At 50.0% G+C, this 18,853-nt stretch overlaps 1 protein-coding gene across 2 annotated transcripts; it reads left to right on the forward strand.

Annotated features, from left to right (window-relative positions):
* The first annotated feature begins 987 nt into the window (after positions 1 to 987).
* Positions 988 to 9,130, forward strand: AICDA (activation induced cytidine deaminase). 2 transcript variants are annotated; one of them, XM_019482314.1, is made up of 5 exons: positions 988 to 1,081; positions 5,615 to 5,762; positions 6,339 to 6,609; positions 6,786 to 6,901; positions 7,205 to 9,130. In XM_019482314.1, the coding sequence occupies exons 1-5, from the start codon at positions 1,074 to 1,076 to the stop codon at positions 7,256 to 7,258; spliced, it is 597 nt and encodes a 198-aa protein (XP_019337859.1). In that variant the 5' UTR covers positions 988 to 1,073; the 3' UTR covers positions 7,259 to 9,130. The 2 variants fall into 2 exon arrangements, with proteins under 2 accessions (XP_019337859.1, XP_059582758.1); XM_059726775.1 differs by lacking the exon at positions 988 to 1,081 and adding an exon at positions 2,764 to 2,903.
* The last annotated feature ends 9,723 nt before the right edge of the window (positions 9,131 to 18,853 follow it).

Genomic DNA, 18,853 nt, shown 5'->3' on the forward strand with positions numbered 1-18,853 from the left:
TCACTGCAGACTGTGCTTTGCCTCACAGAAGGCACAGATGCACAAGCAGGTCACTCCAGGTTAAGGGAAAGCACAAACCTATCACGTCTGCAACCTGCCTGCTCTGACTCCGCACCAGGTGTGAAGTAGCTTGCCCCCTTTTCATTGAGGGGCTTCTATCTCACATTTACCACGAGGAAAACCCAGGAACATGCCCAGTTACTGCACAGTTGCTAACGCGCTGCAAATTCAAACCCTAGATTACCTAATGGGAACTTTTTCATGTCCCTTACTCTAAATCTCTGTTGCATCCTACTTTGGAGACAGCTCCTGTGCTCAACTGTAATGCCGCTGTGTGTTGTGACCCAGTGGCTATGTCCCACCCCAGAGGCAACTGCTTCTCAGCATCTGGAAAGCAAAGTCTACTTTTGGTCTGAAAAGCCCTGCATTCTCCTTTTTGGAAGCAGGGGAAACACAGAGGAGAACAATGCAGATCAGGAACTAGTTGGGAACCAGTTCCCTCTCTTCTTTCCATGAAAGCTTTTCAGATGCTAGTAAATGACACTCTATGATGCATCCCCCACCATCCCCACAAGGTGGGTAAATGTCATTGCACAGATGGGGAAACTGAGGCACAGAGAGTTTACATGGTTTTGTTCAAAGTTACACAGTGAGTCTATGGCTGACTGCCTCCTGGTCCTTTCTAACCACTAGACAATGCTTTCTGACTTTTTATAGTATTAATATCAACTTATTATGGTCGATCAGAGGTGGCAGGGGACCAATGATCAGCACACTGTGGGGAAGCAGCCAATCAGGGTTCAGCATCTTTTAGAACTGATGCCCCTTTAAATTTTAACTCTTTCCTCACCCACTCGTGAGGTCTTGAAGACTGCTAACTCCTCCCCTACCCAAACCAGGCTGAACCTGGGGGGAGATGCTGTGTGGGGGTGGCAAATGAGGGAGGGACACCCAGGGCAGCTCTCACTTCTGTGCGCCAAGCCACAGAGCTGTTCAGACGGAACAAGTGAGCAGGGTCACTCCACCATCCTCCCGGGGTCCCCCCGCCACACTGAGAGAGACCCCCGGCAGCCATGGACAGGTAAAAAACAGTGCTCCAACCTCTTGCTCATAGCAAAGCTCAGGACTTCTCCCTCTGCACTAAAATCTGCCTTGTGCAGCTGCCTGCCAGCTCTCCCTCTCTTCATCTGACTCAGGCCCCTGCTCCCCCCATCCTCTCTCTGTCTTGCCCTCATCCCTCCGTCTCTGGGTCTCTGTCATTCTTTCTCTCTCTGACTGTCCCTCATGACATGTTTATCTCTCTCTCTTTCTATCATTTCTCCCTACTCTCTGTCTGCCCTGTTCTGTTACTTTCTCATATTCTCGTACGAAACGCAGACAGACAGAGAGAAAGAAACAGAAGGTGGCAAAGATTCAGGGAAGGATCTTAGGCACCTGCTGTCTATCACTCAAGCATCTCAGCCCCTGTCCCTCCAGTCCCCCTCTCTCTCTCTCCATTTGCTCTGTTTCCTGTTCTTGAGTTCAGTCCATATGCTGGTACCCAGGCACATGCCACCCCAGATTCCCATAGCCCTCTATGTCCTACCCATTTTCAACTAAAAATATTCCTTTCTACCTTGGAGCTCACATAAGCTCTTTCTGGATTCTCTCTCTTGCCTTGATTTCCCAGGGGATTCTGCTAGAGGAAGGGGTTTAAAATATGCATGGAGATGACCCAGGCAACCCTGGCAGAAACTAAGAGGTTAAAGCCAGGGAGCAAGCTCCCACTAGATGTGGGCACCTCCTAGAGTTACTGTCAACTGAGCAGGGTTCAGCAAGGGCAAGGGAGTTCTCCTTGGTCATTAAAGAGCACTCATGCACCAAAGGTTTGAATTAAACTGCCTGCACCTGTGTGGAGGAATGACATGCTAGGGCACCAAAATAAGTAGCTGCTCTATTTGGGGGCAGAATTGTTAAAAGGAGAAATAAGATGAAACAGGGGAGGAAAAAAGAAAGGGGGAAACAAAAAGGAAACAATTTGAAAGAGAAAATTTTTACAGAAAGATTCACACACACAAATCAAGTGAAAAAAGACACTCCTTCCTTCTCAAAACCTGCAGAACTGAAAATTTTCAGGTTCTTTATACAGGGCTTTTTTCATAAATTGTTCGTGTTTTTCATGATTTTTCACATTTGTTTACAATTTCCTTTTTTTTTTCATAAAATGTTCCCATTGCCCATGGTTTTTCACAATATTGTTCACAAAGATTTTCTGTAATCCCCTCAGCTCCTGTGTTCTGCCCCTTGTAGTGCAGCATTGTAATGAGGGGTGGGCAAATGGGGTACCAGCCCTGGGTGCACATTTAGAGGGGTATAAGAACAGCAGCTGCTGCCACAGCCACAACCGGCCCAGCCCCTACCACCCTGGTAGTTATGCCCCTGTTATGACTGACCTCAGCTAAGACCTTAGTACTATGTCTTGAGTGTTATACCTGCCCCTTCATAGGTAACAGCAAAGGTTATACTCCCTGGGCACCTGAGCATCAGTCACACAGGAGGCAGGGTAGAAGGGGCATCCCCTCCCTGCCTCCTTCTCGTATTAAGGGGAATAATTCCACGCACACGCACGTATACACCCCCCTGCGGTAACCCGCAGCTGAAACTGAAAAATCCTGAAATGAGCCATGGGTCATTTAATTAGTACTTTGTAATCTAGAGCTAGAACATCTGTGTGTGCGTGTGTGAGTGCATGTGCGCATTCCAGGGAGAGCTGGAGGAGGAATGTGAGCAACCCGAGTGAAAGCGAAACAAGTAGGAAAGAAAGCAAGAGTGATAAGAAAGGGGAGATGAGGGAAGAGAGAACGGGACAGGCGAACAAGTCGGAATCAAAGAGTAGGGGACAGCAGAGACAGAGAAGGGGTCATGTAAGTGTTGATGGACCTTGTTAATTAAGCAGTGTTGGCCTGGGGCAGTGCCTACCTAGGGAACCCCCAAGAACCTCCCTGCTGGTGCTGGGATTGATGTCATGTGTTCAGTAGCTTACGTCTTTCCTTTGGCCAAGTGCTGGCTGCAATGGCCCAGGGTGGTGCTAGTGGGTGCTGTGCTGCAGGGGGTGGGTGGTTTAGGAGGGGCTTCTTGCTAGGAGGTGCTGCGCTAAAGGGAGTGGGGTGGGTAATATGGTAGAATGTGATATCGCTTATTACACCGAGTATCTAATAAAAGATATCTCGTCTACTCAAAGAAACTTGCCTGCTTATGTCCTTAGAGTGATACAGCTACAACCACAAACCCAGTAATATGATAGAAGGCACTCTCCCAAGTCAGTGCTGACTGCAGCGCCTCAGGCTGGTGCTACAGGGGAGGATGGCATTGGCAGAGTGGCTCAGTTGCTCTCTGAGTAGAAACAGATGTCTCCTGACATCTTATTTGTGTCACCATAAAAATTGTTATGGATGCACAAATGCTGAGCAAATGGATGCTGATACCTTTTGACACACTGCATGGAAGGAAAATTAGTGGCACCACAAAAGCTAGTAATAGACTCTGCTGCTTTATTTGCAGTGGGTGCCTGTTAACTTTGTGGAGGAAGTGCACAAGAAGCCTAAGCTGCTCTCACTCTCCTGCCACCCTGGGCACATGCTCTAGGGGCTTGAGGGAATCTCAGTGTGCCTCTCCATAAGCAGGGAAGCCAGGGTTACCTGCTTAGCCAGACCCACTCCCCCACGATCATGGGACAGCGGGTCCAATTGGGCAGGGAAAAGCCCCTCTTTTCACACTCAGTCACACCTGTCCCCAGTGATCCTGGGGGACAAGTCTTGCTGAACAGGGAAATTGGGGAGATCACATCTCCTCTTATCCTGCACTATCAAGGGTGGGGCAGAGGAGATATGTGTTTGGCCCCATGAAGCGGATCAGCCCATCAGCTGTGCCATGATACATTGTGACAGCACTGATCCACTTAATTTGGAGACGTCTATTTCTAGCCTCTGGGCCCAAACTAATATCCTGGAAGAGGAAGAAACAACTCCCCTTGCAGCTAGCAATAGTTGGGTCTTATCTATATCTAAACTGAATAACATAATGCATTCAGTGCTTTACACATGGCTATGAGTTTAAGGGTATAAAGCAGAAACTGGGATACATGAGTATGTGTGCATGTTCCACCTGTAATGTATGGTATTATCTTGCATGTCAGATTGAGAATTGGATGGGAAGAAAAAAGGTTGTGTGTGAGGGAGAGTTGCATGCATCTGTGAGACAGGGTGTGCCCAGGGAGGGAGGGATTTTTGTGTCAGTATGCACAGGGGAGGCGCTGCTGTGTCAGGCAGGAAGCATGGCAGGGGTGAAGGCAGGTACACTGCATGCAAAAGAAGGGGATGTGCATGTACATGCACTGACGTGCAATGGAGGGGTGAGGACTGTGAGAAGGTGTGATGATGTGCAAACGAGTATATGTTTGTACAGCATGGCTGTTCTCTGTGTGTGTGATGGGCAGGAATGCATGGATGTGCTGGCAGAAAGGGTTTGTCATTTTGATTTCAAATGTAGATGAGATGCTCAGAGATTTGGGTTCAGTGGGCAAAAAAAGTGCATGCGTATGTGTGTGTATGTCTATCTGTGTCTGTGTAATGGTGGGATCTGTAGTTGTTGCAGAGACTCAAACTGGTTTCAGGCAGAGAGCCCCCACTCCAACACAGTGAACAATAGACACCGGAGCTGAACCCCTCTCTCCTAGATTTTGTCCCCACCCACTGCCCTCTTAGTGTCCCAAGCCCAGAAGCAGATAAAACTGCATGGGCCCCTTTTAGAGGAAGGAGGTGACAGGCCAGGATTATTTTTAACCCATTCACTTCTGTTTTGCATTGCTGTGGGAAAGGCACACATTTCACCACAGCAAGCACAGCTGTGTAGAGCTGCTGCTTCTGCTGCTGCTGCTGCACCCCCACATGGGGGCTTTGACTTCCTCCTCTTCCTGCGGTGTCCCCACAATGGGGCCCACCCAGGGCAGGGGAACCCTGCAGGTAGAGGTATCTTCAGGCATTAGGTCCCAAACCAGTCTCCCCACCCCTCAGTGGGTTATCACAGGGGATCTAATGGGAGGGCTTTAGCCTGAGTGCTAATACTCCCATTCTGCCTCCCCTGGATGCCTCATGCCACAATATCTGTTTTTCCACTGGGTGCATCAGGGTGTGGCCAGCATTAGCTGTGTCCAGGTCTAGTTTGGATGGATGGAGTCACACAGTTCGGAAACATCTCTGCAGTCATGGACCCAGATTTCCCAGGCTCTGAGATACATCCCCATTTATTCCCCGCTTTGCAGGTCCCTCCTGTCCTGCCCACGCCCTCTGGACACATGCAGGCTATTTCAGATCCCTGCCCTCCCCCTCTTAGTTTCTGTTTGACTGAATTCTACACTATGAATTATTTCCATTCCCCCTCAAAATGACACCCCTCCCTACCCCTCACTTCTATCTCTGGACCAAGTGCAGGTCAGGACAGCATTGGGGCACAGCAGGGCCTCAGAACAAAGGTGCAGGGAGCAGAAGCACAGTCCTGCCAGGGCACTGGACAGGGGTACAGTGCTCTCCTGCTCCAGGACATGCTGGTATGGTTCCTCTTCCTTCCACCCCCACAGCCTCCTGATGAAGCAGAAGAAATTTCTTTATAACTTCAAGAACCTGCGCTGGGCCAAGGGCCGGCACGAGACCTATATGTGCTATGTGGTGAAGCGCCGGGACAGTGCCACCTCCTGTTCTCTGGACTTTGGATACCTGCGCAACAAGGTGGGCACTAGTCTGTCCAGATTACCCACCCCACTTGTCTGCCATCCACAGTCCTCTCTTGGCCCACTGCCACCCCCTGCCCCAACACACCAGCTCACCTTTGTACCTCTCTGTCTCCGCACACCACCAAGCATGCCTCCCCTGCTGCCCTTCTTGCTGCCCTCCCACCCAGTATCCCTCGGTGCACTCCTCCAAGCTGGGATTGATGAGAGAGTGGTGAAGCCATTTCACTCCCTCCCACCCAGAGGTATGAGCTTGAACCCCATGCTGCCCTCATACCAAAGGTTGTCCTTACTCCACCCAGCATGGGGAGTCAGAAGCAGCTGGAGAGGATGGTGGCAACATCAACCCTGTGTATGCTTGTGGATCTAGAAATGTGCCCATTAACCATGCTAGGCTGAGGATCTGCGAGGCTTAGGAGGACCTGTGACCTGTGTGACTTCTGTGTGACACTGGTCTGTGCCACTGGCAGCTGGCAGCTCCTATCTGTGCTCTTTCATGCCCACTAGGCCCTTTTCCCCTCTGGTTTCTGCCCACCCTGCCACACTGTGCCTCACTCTCTGCTCTCTGCCCCAGTCGGGCTGCCATGTGGAGGTGCTCTTCCTGCGCTATATCTCTGCCTGGGACCTGGATCCAGGGCGTTGCTACCGGGTCACTTGGTTTACCTCATGGAGCCCCTGCTATGACTGCGCCAGGCATGTGGCTGACTTCCTGCGGGCCTACCCCAACCTGACACTGCGCATCTTCGTTGCACGCCTGTACTTCTGCGAGGGACGTAACGCTGAGCCAGAGGGGCTGCGGCGTCTGCACCGTGCCGGGGCCCACATTGCCATCATGACCTTCAAAGGTGGGATGGGCAGGTGGGGAGAAGGGAGCTGAGAAGGGGGGAGAAGCATGGGGTGAGATGGGAGAGGATCTGGAGGGGGAGGATATGTGGGCAAGGGCCTGTAGGGATCCCTGGGGAAGCCAGGTCCTACCCAAGGTGGCCCTGACCCTGGTACTTGTGCTTTCTGCCCTGGGCAGATTACTTCTACTGCTGGAATACCTTTGTGGAGAACCGGGAAAGGACTTTCAAGGCCTGGGAGGGGCTGCACGAGAACTCTGTCCATCTCACCAGGAAGCTAAGACGGATCCTCTTGGTAAGGATCATTCCTCTGCCTGCTGCCCTTCCCCGCCACCAGCTTTCATGCTCTCCCCTCTCCCTCACCATTTCTTCTTTGCTGCTGCACCCTTGTTCTCCATTTTTCCCCTTTGTCTCTCCTATACATGCTCTCCCCACCCCCTCACTTCTTCACTCCTTTTTCACTTCCTTTGCCCTGAACACACACCTCTCTCCTCCTAGACTCATCAGTGCCCTTCCCTCCCCCTTCTCATGCCCATCTGTCCCTGTGAAATCTCTGTCCCCACAAAGCTGACCTGTCTCTCCTCCCCTCTCTGTGCAGCCCCTATACGAAGTAGATGACTTACGAGACGCCTTCAGGACCCTGGGACTCTGAAGTGGGTAGGAGCAGAGATCACAAACAAGCTGAAGACTCTGAAAATCCTGGTCCTACAGTTGCTCTCTCTTTCTGTCCCACTCACTTTTTCTCCTCTTCTCTTCTTCAGCCTTGAGTCCTTGTGTCCTGAGATAAGGCCAACCCTCTAATGGCAGATGGCCCCTATCCATCCCCTGGTCAGCACATCCACCTGCTGATCCCTGGGAAAGATCAGGGTTGGTAGGAAATCCCCACCACAACCTTCCCTTCCTCAATCCTTCCAGGCTGTGGCTTCACTGCAAAGTTACCCAGGGCCTGGCAGCCAGATCTGAGCACCCTGGCTGGGCACACAGGGGGATAAGCAGCCACTGTGCAAAGTGCCCCCCAATTGATGGAGTTCTCACAGCTGCTGTGCCCGCTGCCTGTGGCACTATGCACTCTGCAAGTGTGTCTCATGGCTTTTAGCACTGCACTAAACTGACACACCCTGTGACACCTTCCCTGGGAATTGTGAATGAACTGATTTATCCTTGAGTGCATTTTTACAACCCTCTCAGCAGCCAGATATTGGCCACCATTGTCCCCCTGCCTTACCTGTGGCAGGTTAGGGTGTTATACCTTGTGCTTGTGTCAGGATTGAGTTTTTAATTTTACTAGTCGGTTGGACACTGGATTTGTATAGGGTGGTTTGGTTAGGGATGATTCTGCCTTTGGCAGGTCTTGGATTTGATGATCTCTGAAGGTCCCTTCCAGCCCTACTTCTTTGTGATTCTGTGATCCTTCTGCAACTAGGTGGGGGATTGTGGGCAGACATGGGAGGACTCTCAGCATTTGGGTGGTTTATCTGTGTCCTCACAGAAAAGTGGACAGCAATCTTTTACCAGAGCAAAGTTGTGAGCACCACTGAGCTTGACTCCAAGAGCTCTGTGGGTAGGCAGGCAGGGAGCAGGGGTAAGGAAAGAGCAAGAGCTCAGTGTAACTCCGCAGGGAAGACAGATACTCATCCTGTGTCCCTACAGCACCACCTGCTGGCAGACACCATCACTGCACTATGTGGGATGTGGCCAGGAAGCCGGCTGCCCCGCACTGCTTCCTATTCTACCTCTTGTGCTGAAAGGTTGGGGCTACAGTAGCTGTGAGCTTCCCACTGCTGTCCCAGTCTCCTTGTATGAGGGAAGTCAAGATCTGAGGAGAAAATTCTTGAAATGAAAGAGGAAGAAGCTTTCCAAGTATGAACACTCATTTTGGGTGCCCAACTAGAGAAAACAGACAAAGGTGCTGAGCATGCAACACTCCTCTTGACTCCACCTGGAGCTGCATGTGCTCAGCAGCAAATCTGACCAGGGCCTGGTCTTCTTGACCTGGGTAGTGAAAAACAGTGACACTGCATTAGCACAGCCTTTTTGAAAAGATTGGCCTACAGTGTTCCCATCTCCTCTGCGGTCCCTGAGCTGGGGCAGGGCATTTCCCCACAGTCTGAACCTCTTCACAAGTTGTCCAGTCTGAAAGGTAACACCCTGCACATTGGTCCTTTCACTCCCTTGCTTTCCCAAAGCTGGGGGCCCTGCAGGAAGTGCTACTGCAGGGTCTGAGACTGGATGCAGCTAGAAGCCTGCAGCCCTCCCAGTTGCACCTCCTGATGGGAGAAGCCAGACCCGGAGAGCTCCCCTCCCACCCAGGTTCCAGCACCCAGCAGAGGCTAGGTGTGGATCAGTCTCAACCTATCCATACCCAGCACACCTGAATGTTCCTGATGGTATCACCTCCTGGGTGACATTGGGACAGGAAGAGCTGGGACAGTTCTCTGCAAAGCATTAACTGGACTGCACAGTGCTGTATATTGGCTTGATATGATGGATGTTATTTATAGATCAATAAAGATCCTGTGTCTTAGTCTTAGCTCTTGTGACTGATTTCTGAGGTGGGCCACATGTGGGCTGGTAGAACAGAGGGGAAGCTGGCCAGTGGGAAGCTAATTACAAGGGTATCATAAGGATTCAAGTCCGCTTTTGAACAGGGGTGCACCCTCCACTACACACTGCCATTTAAATCCATTTCAGCTTGAGTATCAGACTAGTGCAGCAATTACACTTGATCTTAGCTCACAGGAGGCCAAGAAGTGATAGGAACCTACCTTAAGAATAGATTAAGCATTGAGGAGAGATCCCACAGCTGTCCCTGGGCTGACGCATAGCCAGGGCCTAACCCAGTAGGCAACACTGGGGTGGGGCATACATGATACACTATCTACCAAATGTTACACGCAGCACTCTCTGGAAGAACTAGAGAATGGGATTCTAGTAACATGCTGCTGTATTCAAACTAACATTCACTAGCAATGCCTGGAGATGAACAAGACTCAGAACTGAAAAATAAAGGCAAAGAACTACCTGGGGACCATCAGGTCCCTGAGGGCTAAGCCACAGCAGGGATAGTTTCTTTGCCACCCTCCAGAGCTTTAAGGCAGCCTTGATGGTTTATCTGGCCAGGTTGATGAGGCTACAGCAATGAAGACTGTGGCCAGGGAGGGTGTGGAATCCCCTTCATGGGAGGTTCCCAGAAGAGGCTGAGCAGGCAACTACCAGGCTAGTTTGGGAACAGCACATCCTGCACCTGCTCAGAGGCCTGGTCTCAAGGATCTAGGAGGTGCCTGACAGTCCTTGAAGCCTATAACCTTCACCTTGCTGTTTGAGTTTAGATAGCATTAATGGGGGCAGCAAAGACTCCTCTGTTAAGGTTATTGATGGGAAAAGCCTGGACTTCAGTAAATTTGCTTTATAAAGTCATCCAAGCAGAAATATATAATGCCCCCCTCCCACCAAGATGGAAGCAGAAGTGAATATTAGGAACTACTTCTTTTCTTTATCTCACTGGATCCCCAATGGCTTTATAGACTGTCCATGAAGGGGGCCATATCACCAGTTGTGTTCCATATGGAAAGGCTGTGAAGTTCACTTTTGTGCCAAAATGGCACATCTCTTTGTAACAGAGCTGTTGGACCTCGAAGTGGCCATGAGCAGCATGACCCATGGGCTGCACCACAGGGCTGTACATGTCATGGGCTGTATCAGTGTGAACCATCCCACTGCATCCCATGTGTAGAAGGACCCTTTCCATCCAGTATGTGTGTACAGTGTTCCAGACTCACCCTCAGCTCTCCAGCCATGGGCTTCCATGCTGCACTATGCTATGCCATAGGGTCACCCTGGGTCATGAGCTCCCCCTACATTGCAAGCTGCACCAGACAATGTCATGCCTCACCATACCATACAGCACTGCTTCTGCCACAGGGGCAAGATGTGGAAGCCAAAGAAAGGAGGAGGAGCTTGGAAACCCTGGCTGTTGCTACAGCTGGGGCAATGGAAGGCATGGTGGGTGGGTGGGAGCCTGGAGGCTGCAGATAAACCCAAATGGTAGATAGCCCTACTTTAGAACAAAACACATGTGTAAGCAGCCAGACAGATCTTCTCCTTTGTGCAATTATCCAGCCTATCAGCACAAGGATGGCTGTAACTCAGGGATGACTGCCACTGCTTGTACCTGTAGCATAGATTCATAGATTCATAGATGTTAGGGTCGGAAGGGACCTCAATAGATCATCGAGTCCGACCCCTGGCATAAGCAGGAAAGAGTGCTGGGTCTAGATGATCCCAGCTAGATACTCATCTAACCTCCTCTTGAAGACCCCCAGGGTAGGGGAGAGCACCACCTCCCTTGGGAGCCCATTCCAGACCTTGGCCACTCGAACTGTGAAGAAGTTCTTCCTTATGTCCAGTCTAAATCTGCTCTCTGCTAGCTTGTGGCCATTGTTTCTTGTGACCCCCGGGGGCGCCTTGGTGAATAAATACTCAACAGTTCCCTTCTGTGCCCCCGTGATGAACTTATAGGCAGCCACAAGGTCTCCTCTCAACCTTCTCTTGCGGAGGCTGAAAAGGTCCAGTTTCTCTAGTCTCTCCTCGTAGGGCTTGGACTGCAGGCCCTTGACCATACGAGTTGCCCTTCGCTGTACCCTCTCCAGGTTTTCCGCATCCTTCTTGAAGTGTGGCGCCCAGAATTGCACGCAGTACTCCAACTGCGGTCTGACCAGCGCCCTATAGAGGGGAAGTATCACCTCCCTGGACCTATTCGTCATGCATCTGCTGATGCACGATAAAGTGCCATTGGCTTTTCTGATGGCTTCATCACACTGCCAGCTCATGTTCATCTTGGAGTCCACTAGGACTCCAAGATCCCTTTCCACCTCTGTGCCACCCAGCAGGTCATTCCCTAGGCTGTAGGTGTGCTGGACATTTTTCCTCCCTAGGTGCAGCACTTTGCATTTCTCCTTGTTGAACTGCATCCTGTTGTTTTCTGCCCACTTGTCCAACCTATCCAGGTCTGCCTGCAGCTGTTCCCTGCCCTCTGGCGTGTCCACATCTCCCCATAGCTTTGTGTCATCTGCAAACTTGGACACAGTACATTTGACTCCCTCGTCCAAGTCACTGATGAAGACATTAAAGAGTATCGGTCCAAGGACCGAACCCTGCGGGACCCCACTGCCCACACCCTTCCAGGTCGAGACCGACCCATCCACCACGACTCTTTGGGTGCGACCCTCTAGCCAATTCACCACCCACCAGACTGTGTAGTCATCCACATCACAGCCTCTTAACTTGTTCACCAGTATGGGGTGGGACACCATATCGAAGGCCTTCCTGAAGTCTAAGTATACGACATCCACCCCTCCTCCTGTGTCCAGGCGTTTCGTAACCTGGTCATAAAAAGAGACTAGATTGGTCAGGCACGATCTGCCTGCCACAAACCCGTGCTGGTTTCCCCTCAGCATAATTTGCCCTGCCGGGCTCTCACAAATGTGAGCCTTGATAATTTTTTCAAAGACTTTACCAAGGATGGAGGTGAGACTGACTGGCCTATAGTTGCCCGGGTCCTCCTTCCTCCCCTTCTTGAAAATGGGGACCACGTTAGGCCTTTTCCAATCCTCTGGGACTTGGCCTGTGCGCCACGAGCGTTCGAATATTCCCGCCAGTGGCTCTGCAATGATGTCGGCCAGTGCCTTCAGCACCCTCGGATGGAGCTCATCCTGGCCTGCCGACTTAAAGGCATCCAGTTCTTCCAAGTGACTCTGCACCATCTCAGGGTCTACATATGGAAGTCTGGCACCTTGCTGCTGCCTCTCTACAACCCCAGTGAGAGACTTGTTGTGCCCCTCACTTAGGAACACTGAGGCAAAGAACTCGTTGAGGAGTTCAGCCTTGTCCCCCCTGTCTGTCACCAATGGTTTCTGCCCATTTAGCAGAGGTCCTATTCCTCCCTGGGCCTTCCTTTTACTCCCAATATATCTAAAAAACAATTTCTTGTTGTCTTTTACTTGGGATGCCATCCTCAGCTCCATGGTAGCTTTGGCCCGCCTAACTGCCTCCCTACAAGCACGAGCAGAGGAGGTATATTCATCTTTAGTGATCTCACCCTGTTTCCGCTTTTTATGTGCTCCCCTTTTGGCCCTTAGGCTGCCCTGGATTTCTCTGGTCAGCCCTTTCCCTTTTTTGCCTCGCTCGGGGATTGTCTTGCTTTGTGCCCGAAGGATCGTTTCCTTAAGGCACAGCCACCCTTCTTGGGCTCCCATCCCTTCAAAACTCCTACTCTGCAGTGCGTCCTTGACTAATCGCCTGAGTGCATTGAGATCAGCTTTCCTAAAGTCTAGCACTTTCACCCTACTAGTTACCTTACCCACTCGACGTCTTATGTTGAATTCTATTATTAGGTGATCACTGTCTCCCAAATGGCTACCGATCTGGAGGTCCCCTATCATGTCATCCCCTGTTGCCAATACCAGATCCAGTATGGCATTCCCCCTAGTGGGACCATGCACCTCCTGTGTCAGGTGGAGGTCCTGTACACAGGTTAGAAACCTGCGTGAGCGATGGGACCTTGCTGTCTGCGTCTCCCAGCAGATGTCCGGGTAGTTTAGGTCCCCCATGACTACCGCCTCTTTAGCTTTTATGGTCTCCGAGAGTTGCCTCAGAAGCCCCGCATCTATTTCTTCCCCTTGGTGTGGGGGTCTGTAGCAGACCCCTACCACCAAATCCCTTTCTCCTTGCCCCCCATGTAGCCTAACCCACAATCCTTCTACTTCCTCAACCTCGGATTCTGTCCTGAGTGCATGCAGTGGTGTGTTTCACCTTTGCAGCACACCAGGCTCATTTTACAATGGAGAAACAAAGGTGAAGCCCTCCAAAAAATAGCCAAATGTGAGGTAACATTTGGGATGACTGTGTGTTAATTAGAAAAGCCTTTATAAGAATGCTGTGGAAGTGGTAGAAGTGCCAGTGTTGCCATGTGTGTGCAGGTATTTAACGGATAGCGAGCCACCTATTGGGACAAGTAAGTATCTAACATGCGCTCCCATACATTTGCATTTCACAGATCGACATTTTGCATATTGGTTTGTAGTCCACCATGGAGAGAACACAATACCAGCAGACTCTTCCCATGCCTGAAAAAGGGTGTTTGTGCCCCAAATCTTATAAAGAACAATTTTTCCAACTATTTAGTTGGTCTAATAAAATATATCACATTTACTCAAAGAGTCTTCTCTGCCTATCTAACAGAACTGATAAATTTGTGTGGTGGTTACTGCTCTTGGCACCAAATGGCTTCCTGGGGTTGGCTCTTAAAACCGCCCACTCCTCACCTTTGCAGCTGCTGTACTCAATCTTTTTCCTGAGTATAGTAGTTTTCTCAGGAGACATTTGTTAGCAAGTCGGTAATGATGACCAAAGAGTTTCTGCAGCTTGAATTCATACCTGTCACTATACCCAGAGCCAATGGGTTGTTTGCCCAGGGAAGAGGCAGGGAGATACAGCAAGAGGGGCAGACCTAGGAAAAGCTGGAGAGGTTGTGAAGCCCTTAGTAATATAGGAAGGAAAGGAGTTAAAATTAGCAGACCTTGGGGGTGAGGGCTAGGGACTTTACCCCACACATTCACCAAGGAGAAATGCTCTTAGCCCAGCCCCCTTACCCTCTCACTTACTCAGGAGAAGCTCACCCTTCAGTGATATTTGCTTCCAGCTGGACCTCATTCCTTCCCCATACCCTTCCTGCACTGCATGCCTGGCCCCAGCTTCCCAAACCTTCCCATATGCCCTCTCTTTCTTTCCCTTTCTGCCCCCTCCCACTGCCATGGGGAGCAAGTAATATACCCAGGCTCCTTGTATAAAATCTCATCATCACTTGCATCACCAGTGGGCTATGATCATAAGATGGTTTGGATAGGGATGATCCTGCCTCGGGCAGGATATTGGACTAGATGACCTCTGGAGGTTGCTTCCAGCCCTACTTCTCTATGATCCTGTAATGACAGATACCCTTCCATTGCTGTTGTGCTTTTCAAAGGTATCCTGTGTCCAGAGACATTTGAACACTGTCTGTTCTGCAGACACTGGCATGTGATGTAGCAAGTCTTCCAACACAGTCTTCCTGCGTAACTATTCCATGTCATGTGTCCCTTCTTTGTTCCCTGACCTTTGTGGGACTATGCATCAGGCCAGGTACAGGTGTTCACAACCTCTTACAAATTTAATCAGCTTTTCTCTAGATTTTCTATACTTTTGAGACAGTGTCTCACCAGAGTCCAGGTAGGAATTTCTGCACAGTCTGGGAAAGAGGGACAGGGTATCATCTGGCCCTGGGGCATGGGTGGATCTGAGATTTTGAAAGGGGTATGCAGATGGTGTAGTACCTCATCACATACGCTGTCAGAATTTTATTGAAGACTGCTGTCAAAACTGCACTTTGAAACTGTCAGTAAAATATGTAATACAAACAGTGCTTCCTTAAATTAGACAATTTATTCAAATGTTATGTTCATAAAGATCACAACAATAAAATCTCAAAATATACAAGGAAAAAAAATTCTAATAAAAAGCCCTGGAGCATAAATCCTGTCTAAGATTCTTTGAAAGCAAAGTGCACCACTCATTATTGCCTTATAATACCCTTCATGCCAAGAAAATCATAAATTATTATGTTCAATTACATTCACCCAATGAAACTGTAGAGACCGAGCCTCCACAACAGAGGAGGAATGCCCTACATATATGTCTATAGGAAACTTCTATTTTTTTTGTTTGCATTTCAAATTCTATACAGGACATTGGAGACAATGATGTTAATCTGGATGTATGACCCCATAACCATGGTTGGGATCTGGCAACATACACTGTTTTACCTTTTCTGCACATCTCACCTGAGGTGTACTGCTAGCATAAATGTATTCCAGTAGTGTGGGGGTGAAGGTGGCAAATAGCCCAGGTGGATACAGCTAACTCTGGAGAGGGACACGGCTGCTGTGTTGTCTAAACAACACTACCCAAAAGTGCCCTGGATAGAGCAGGTGCAGGGCAGGAAGTCTGGATCTGAATCTGTACTTCCCCATAGGAGCAGAAGCCTGGAAGGGGCCTTCTGGGCCAACAGGTGTGTTTGAATTTTCAATGTCCAGGTCCAGCAGAGAATAGAAATGAGCATGAACCTCACAGTTCAGATCTGAACTCCCCCAAAGCTGGAGGAGGTGACCAGATCATAGGTTTGATTCCCAGCCTGTCTTATAAGATGATGGAAGGATTTGCAATCTCAGCTCTGAAGCTCCATGGGCATTGTCAGAGGGTCAAATGCTGCACTCCGCTACACGGTGCAGCTCCCATGGACCCAGTGTCATCCCCCACTTGCCTCTTAACCAGGGCAACACAGCTTTCTCCTTGCAGGATTGTTATGGGCCCATTTTGGATGAGACACGTTCAGTGTTTGTCGTAGCACTCACCCCACTCTCAGCAGCTGAGCTCCTTCTACTGCCCTGCTGGGGACTGAAGTCAGGACAGGCTGAGGGCAGCAAGAAGTCTCCTATGTCATTCCTGAAGCTGTGCTGGGTTTTCTGCAGAGGGCTCCCATCTCATCATTCATGCACCCAGGGTGTCTTTGGGATCTCACAAGATCCCTTGACATAGGCTGCCAGCTGGAGCAATGGAAAAGGAGTGGCCAAGAGTATACTAAGGAAATGAATGAACATTATTCTTTAACAAAGACATTTGTACAGACATACACGTCCATTATCCTGCTTCAAGTCCCTCTGCAGTATTCTGGGTTAAATGCAGTAATGCTTTCTCCCAGGACCTCTTGTACATCTGTACAGTTACTGTGGTTCATTAATCTGAAGACAAGCCTGTCAAGCTGTGCGCTCTCACTGGTCACCTACTGGTGGTGGAGCAGCAGTGCAGCTTCCAAGGGTGACATGTACAGGACTGTGCTGCACCAGTTTGAATCCAGGTCAAATCCAGTAAGAGTCTTTTTGTAGCCTAAGAAACAGCGCAGGCCACAGACAGAAGTGCTTGGGGCAGCAATGCTATTCTACGCCATGCTGTGGGCTCATGTCACAGCCATGGGCAGGCCTAGCTGATGAAAGCTGCAGACCCTACACCATCTGGCACACATCCTCTTCTCAGCTTTCCTACCTCTCTGCTAAGGGCAGCTCTCACTAAACCAGCCTCCACAGACTTGACTCACTTCTCCCCTAGGATAATCACTAAATCCTTGAGGGGAAGTTTCATAGATTTCATAGACATTAGGGCTGGAAGGGACCTCGGAAGATCATCGAGTCCAGCCCCCTGACCAAAGGGCAGGAAGTCAGCTGGGGTCATAGGATCCCAGCAAGATAAGCATCCAGTTTGCTCTTGAAGGTGTTCAATGTAGGCGCTTGAACCACCTCCGGTGGCAGGCTGTTCCAGACCTTGGGGGCTCAGACAGTAAATAAATTCTTCCTTATGTACAGCCTGAAACGGTCTTGTAGTAGTTTATGACCATTCAACCTAGTCATCATCCCTTGGGGCGCTCTGGTGAACAAACATTCCCCCAGATACTGGTGGTCACCCCTGATAAACTTATAGGTGGCCATCAGATCACCCCTGAGCCTGAGCTTTTCCAGGCTAAAGAGCCCCAGGGCTCTCAGCCTGTCATCGTAGGGTCTGCTTCCTTGACCTCTGATCATGCGTGTGGCTCTTCTCTGGACTCTCTCAAGCTTCTCCACATCCTTTTTGAATTGTGGAGCCCAAAACTGGACGCAGTACTCCAGCTGCGGCCTCACTAAGGCCAAGTACAAAGGGAGAATGATGTCCCAGGATTTGCTTGAGAAGCATCTATGGATGCAAGCCAGCATTTTGGTCGCTTTACTAGCCGCAGCATCGCATTGCAGGCTCATGTTCATCTTGTGGTCAATGATGACCCCCAAGTCTCTTTCTTCCATAGTGCTAGCCAACATAGCACTGCCGAGCCTATAAGGATGCTGCGGGTTTTTCTTCCCAAGGTGGAGAACCTTGCATTTATCGGCGTTGAACACCATCAGATTCTCGTCCGCCCACTTGCTGAGCCTGTCCAGGTCAGCCTGGATCACCCGCCTGTCTTCTGGTGTGGATGCTTTGCCCCAAAGTTTGGTGTCATCGGCAAACTTGGCCAGTCCGCTTCTGACTCCAGTGTCCACATCATTAATGAAGATGTTGAACAGTATGGGTCCAAGGACAGAGCCTTGGGGGACCCCGCTGGTCACAGGACACCACGATGAGTGACTTCCATCAATTACTACCCTCTGGGTCCGACCCCGGAGCCAATTTTCCAGCCAGTGGATCGTGGAGGACCCAAGGCGACAATTAGCCAGTTTCTCCAAGAGGCGATCATGGGAAACCAGATCGAAGGCTTTTTTGAAGTCAAGATATATGACATCAATCTCTTTTCCCTTGTCCAGGTGATAGGTCACCTGGTCGTAGAAGGAAATGAGATTGGTCAAGCAAGACCTACCCGCAACAAACCCGCGCTGGCTATCCCTTAAGATGTTGGCGTCGGCCAGTCCATTAAGGATGGCCTCTTTAATAAACTTTTCTAAGATCTTCCCCGGGATAGAAGTCAGGCTAATGAGCCTATAGTTAGCCGGATCCACTTTCCTCCCTTTCTTGAAGATAGGCACCACATTGGCCTTCTTCCAGTCTTCGGGCACTACACCAGAGCGCCAAGAGTTTTCAAAGATCCATGCTAGAGGCTGGGCTATGATGCTCACCAGATCCTTGAGTACCCTGGGGTGAAGATTGTCAGGGCCGGCTGACTTGAAGGTATCCAGCTTCTCAAGATGTTCCTTCATGAAGTCAGCATTAATGGAGGGGAAGTTGAATGCCCTTTACACTTTTGCAGGGGTTTAGTTTGTAGCTGTGTTGGTCTAAGGACATAGGCAGACAAGGTTCCTTGGGTGAATTTGATATATTTTATTGGACCAACCCAAATAGTTGGAGAATAGTTATTAAACAAGCTTTCAGGTTCAAAAACCCTTCGTCAGGCTTTACATTTTTGTGCACATTTAGGAATCTCTTTCCTGGTACATTAGACACAGAGGCTACACTTTCCAGCTTCCCCCAGCACAAGGTTCACCAGTGCATCTCTGCCCTGAGTGACCACCTCTGGCAGTAAAAATGGCACTTCCCCTCATGGTTCATTCAGCCCTCAGCCTCCCTCCAGGAACATGGGGATGAACAGATAGATGTCAGTAGGCCTGGAGATTTTGGGATGCACATGCCTGGACCTCAG

This window comes from Alligator mississippiensis, chromosome 4 (assembly GCF_030867095.1).
Source record: "Alligator mississippiensis isolate rAllMis1 chromosome 4, rAllMis1, whole genome shotgun sequence".
In the NCBI taxonomy this organism is placed as follows: Eukaryota; Metazoa; Chordata; order Crocodylia; family Alligatoridae; genus Alligator; species Alligator mississippiensis.

Bases quoted from the DNA above. Each gene is read 5' to 3' on its own strand.
- AICDA (XM_019482314.1), top strand. The intron at 5,763-6,338 runs GTGGGCACTAGT...TCTCTGCCCCAG, and splicing joins TTGGATACCTGCGCAACAAG to TCGGGCTGCCATGTGGAGGT. The intron at 6,902-7,204 runs GTAAGGATCATT...CTCTCTGTGCAG, and splicing joins AGCTAAGACGGATCCTCTTG to CCCCTATACGAAGTAGATGA.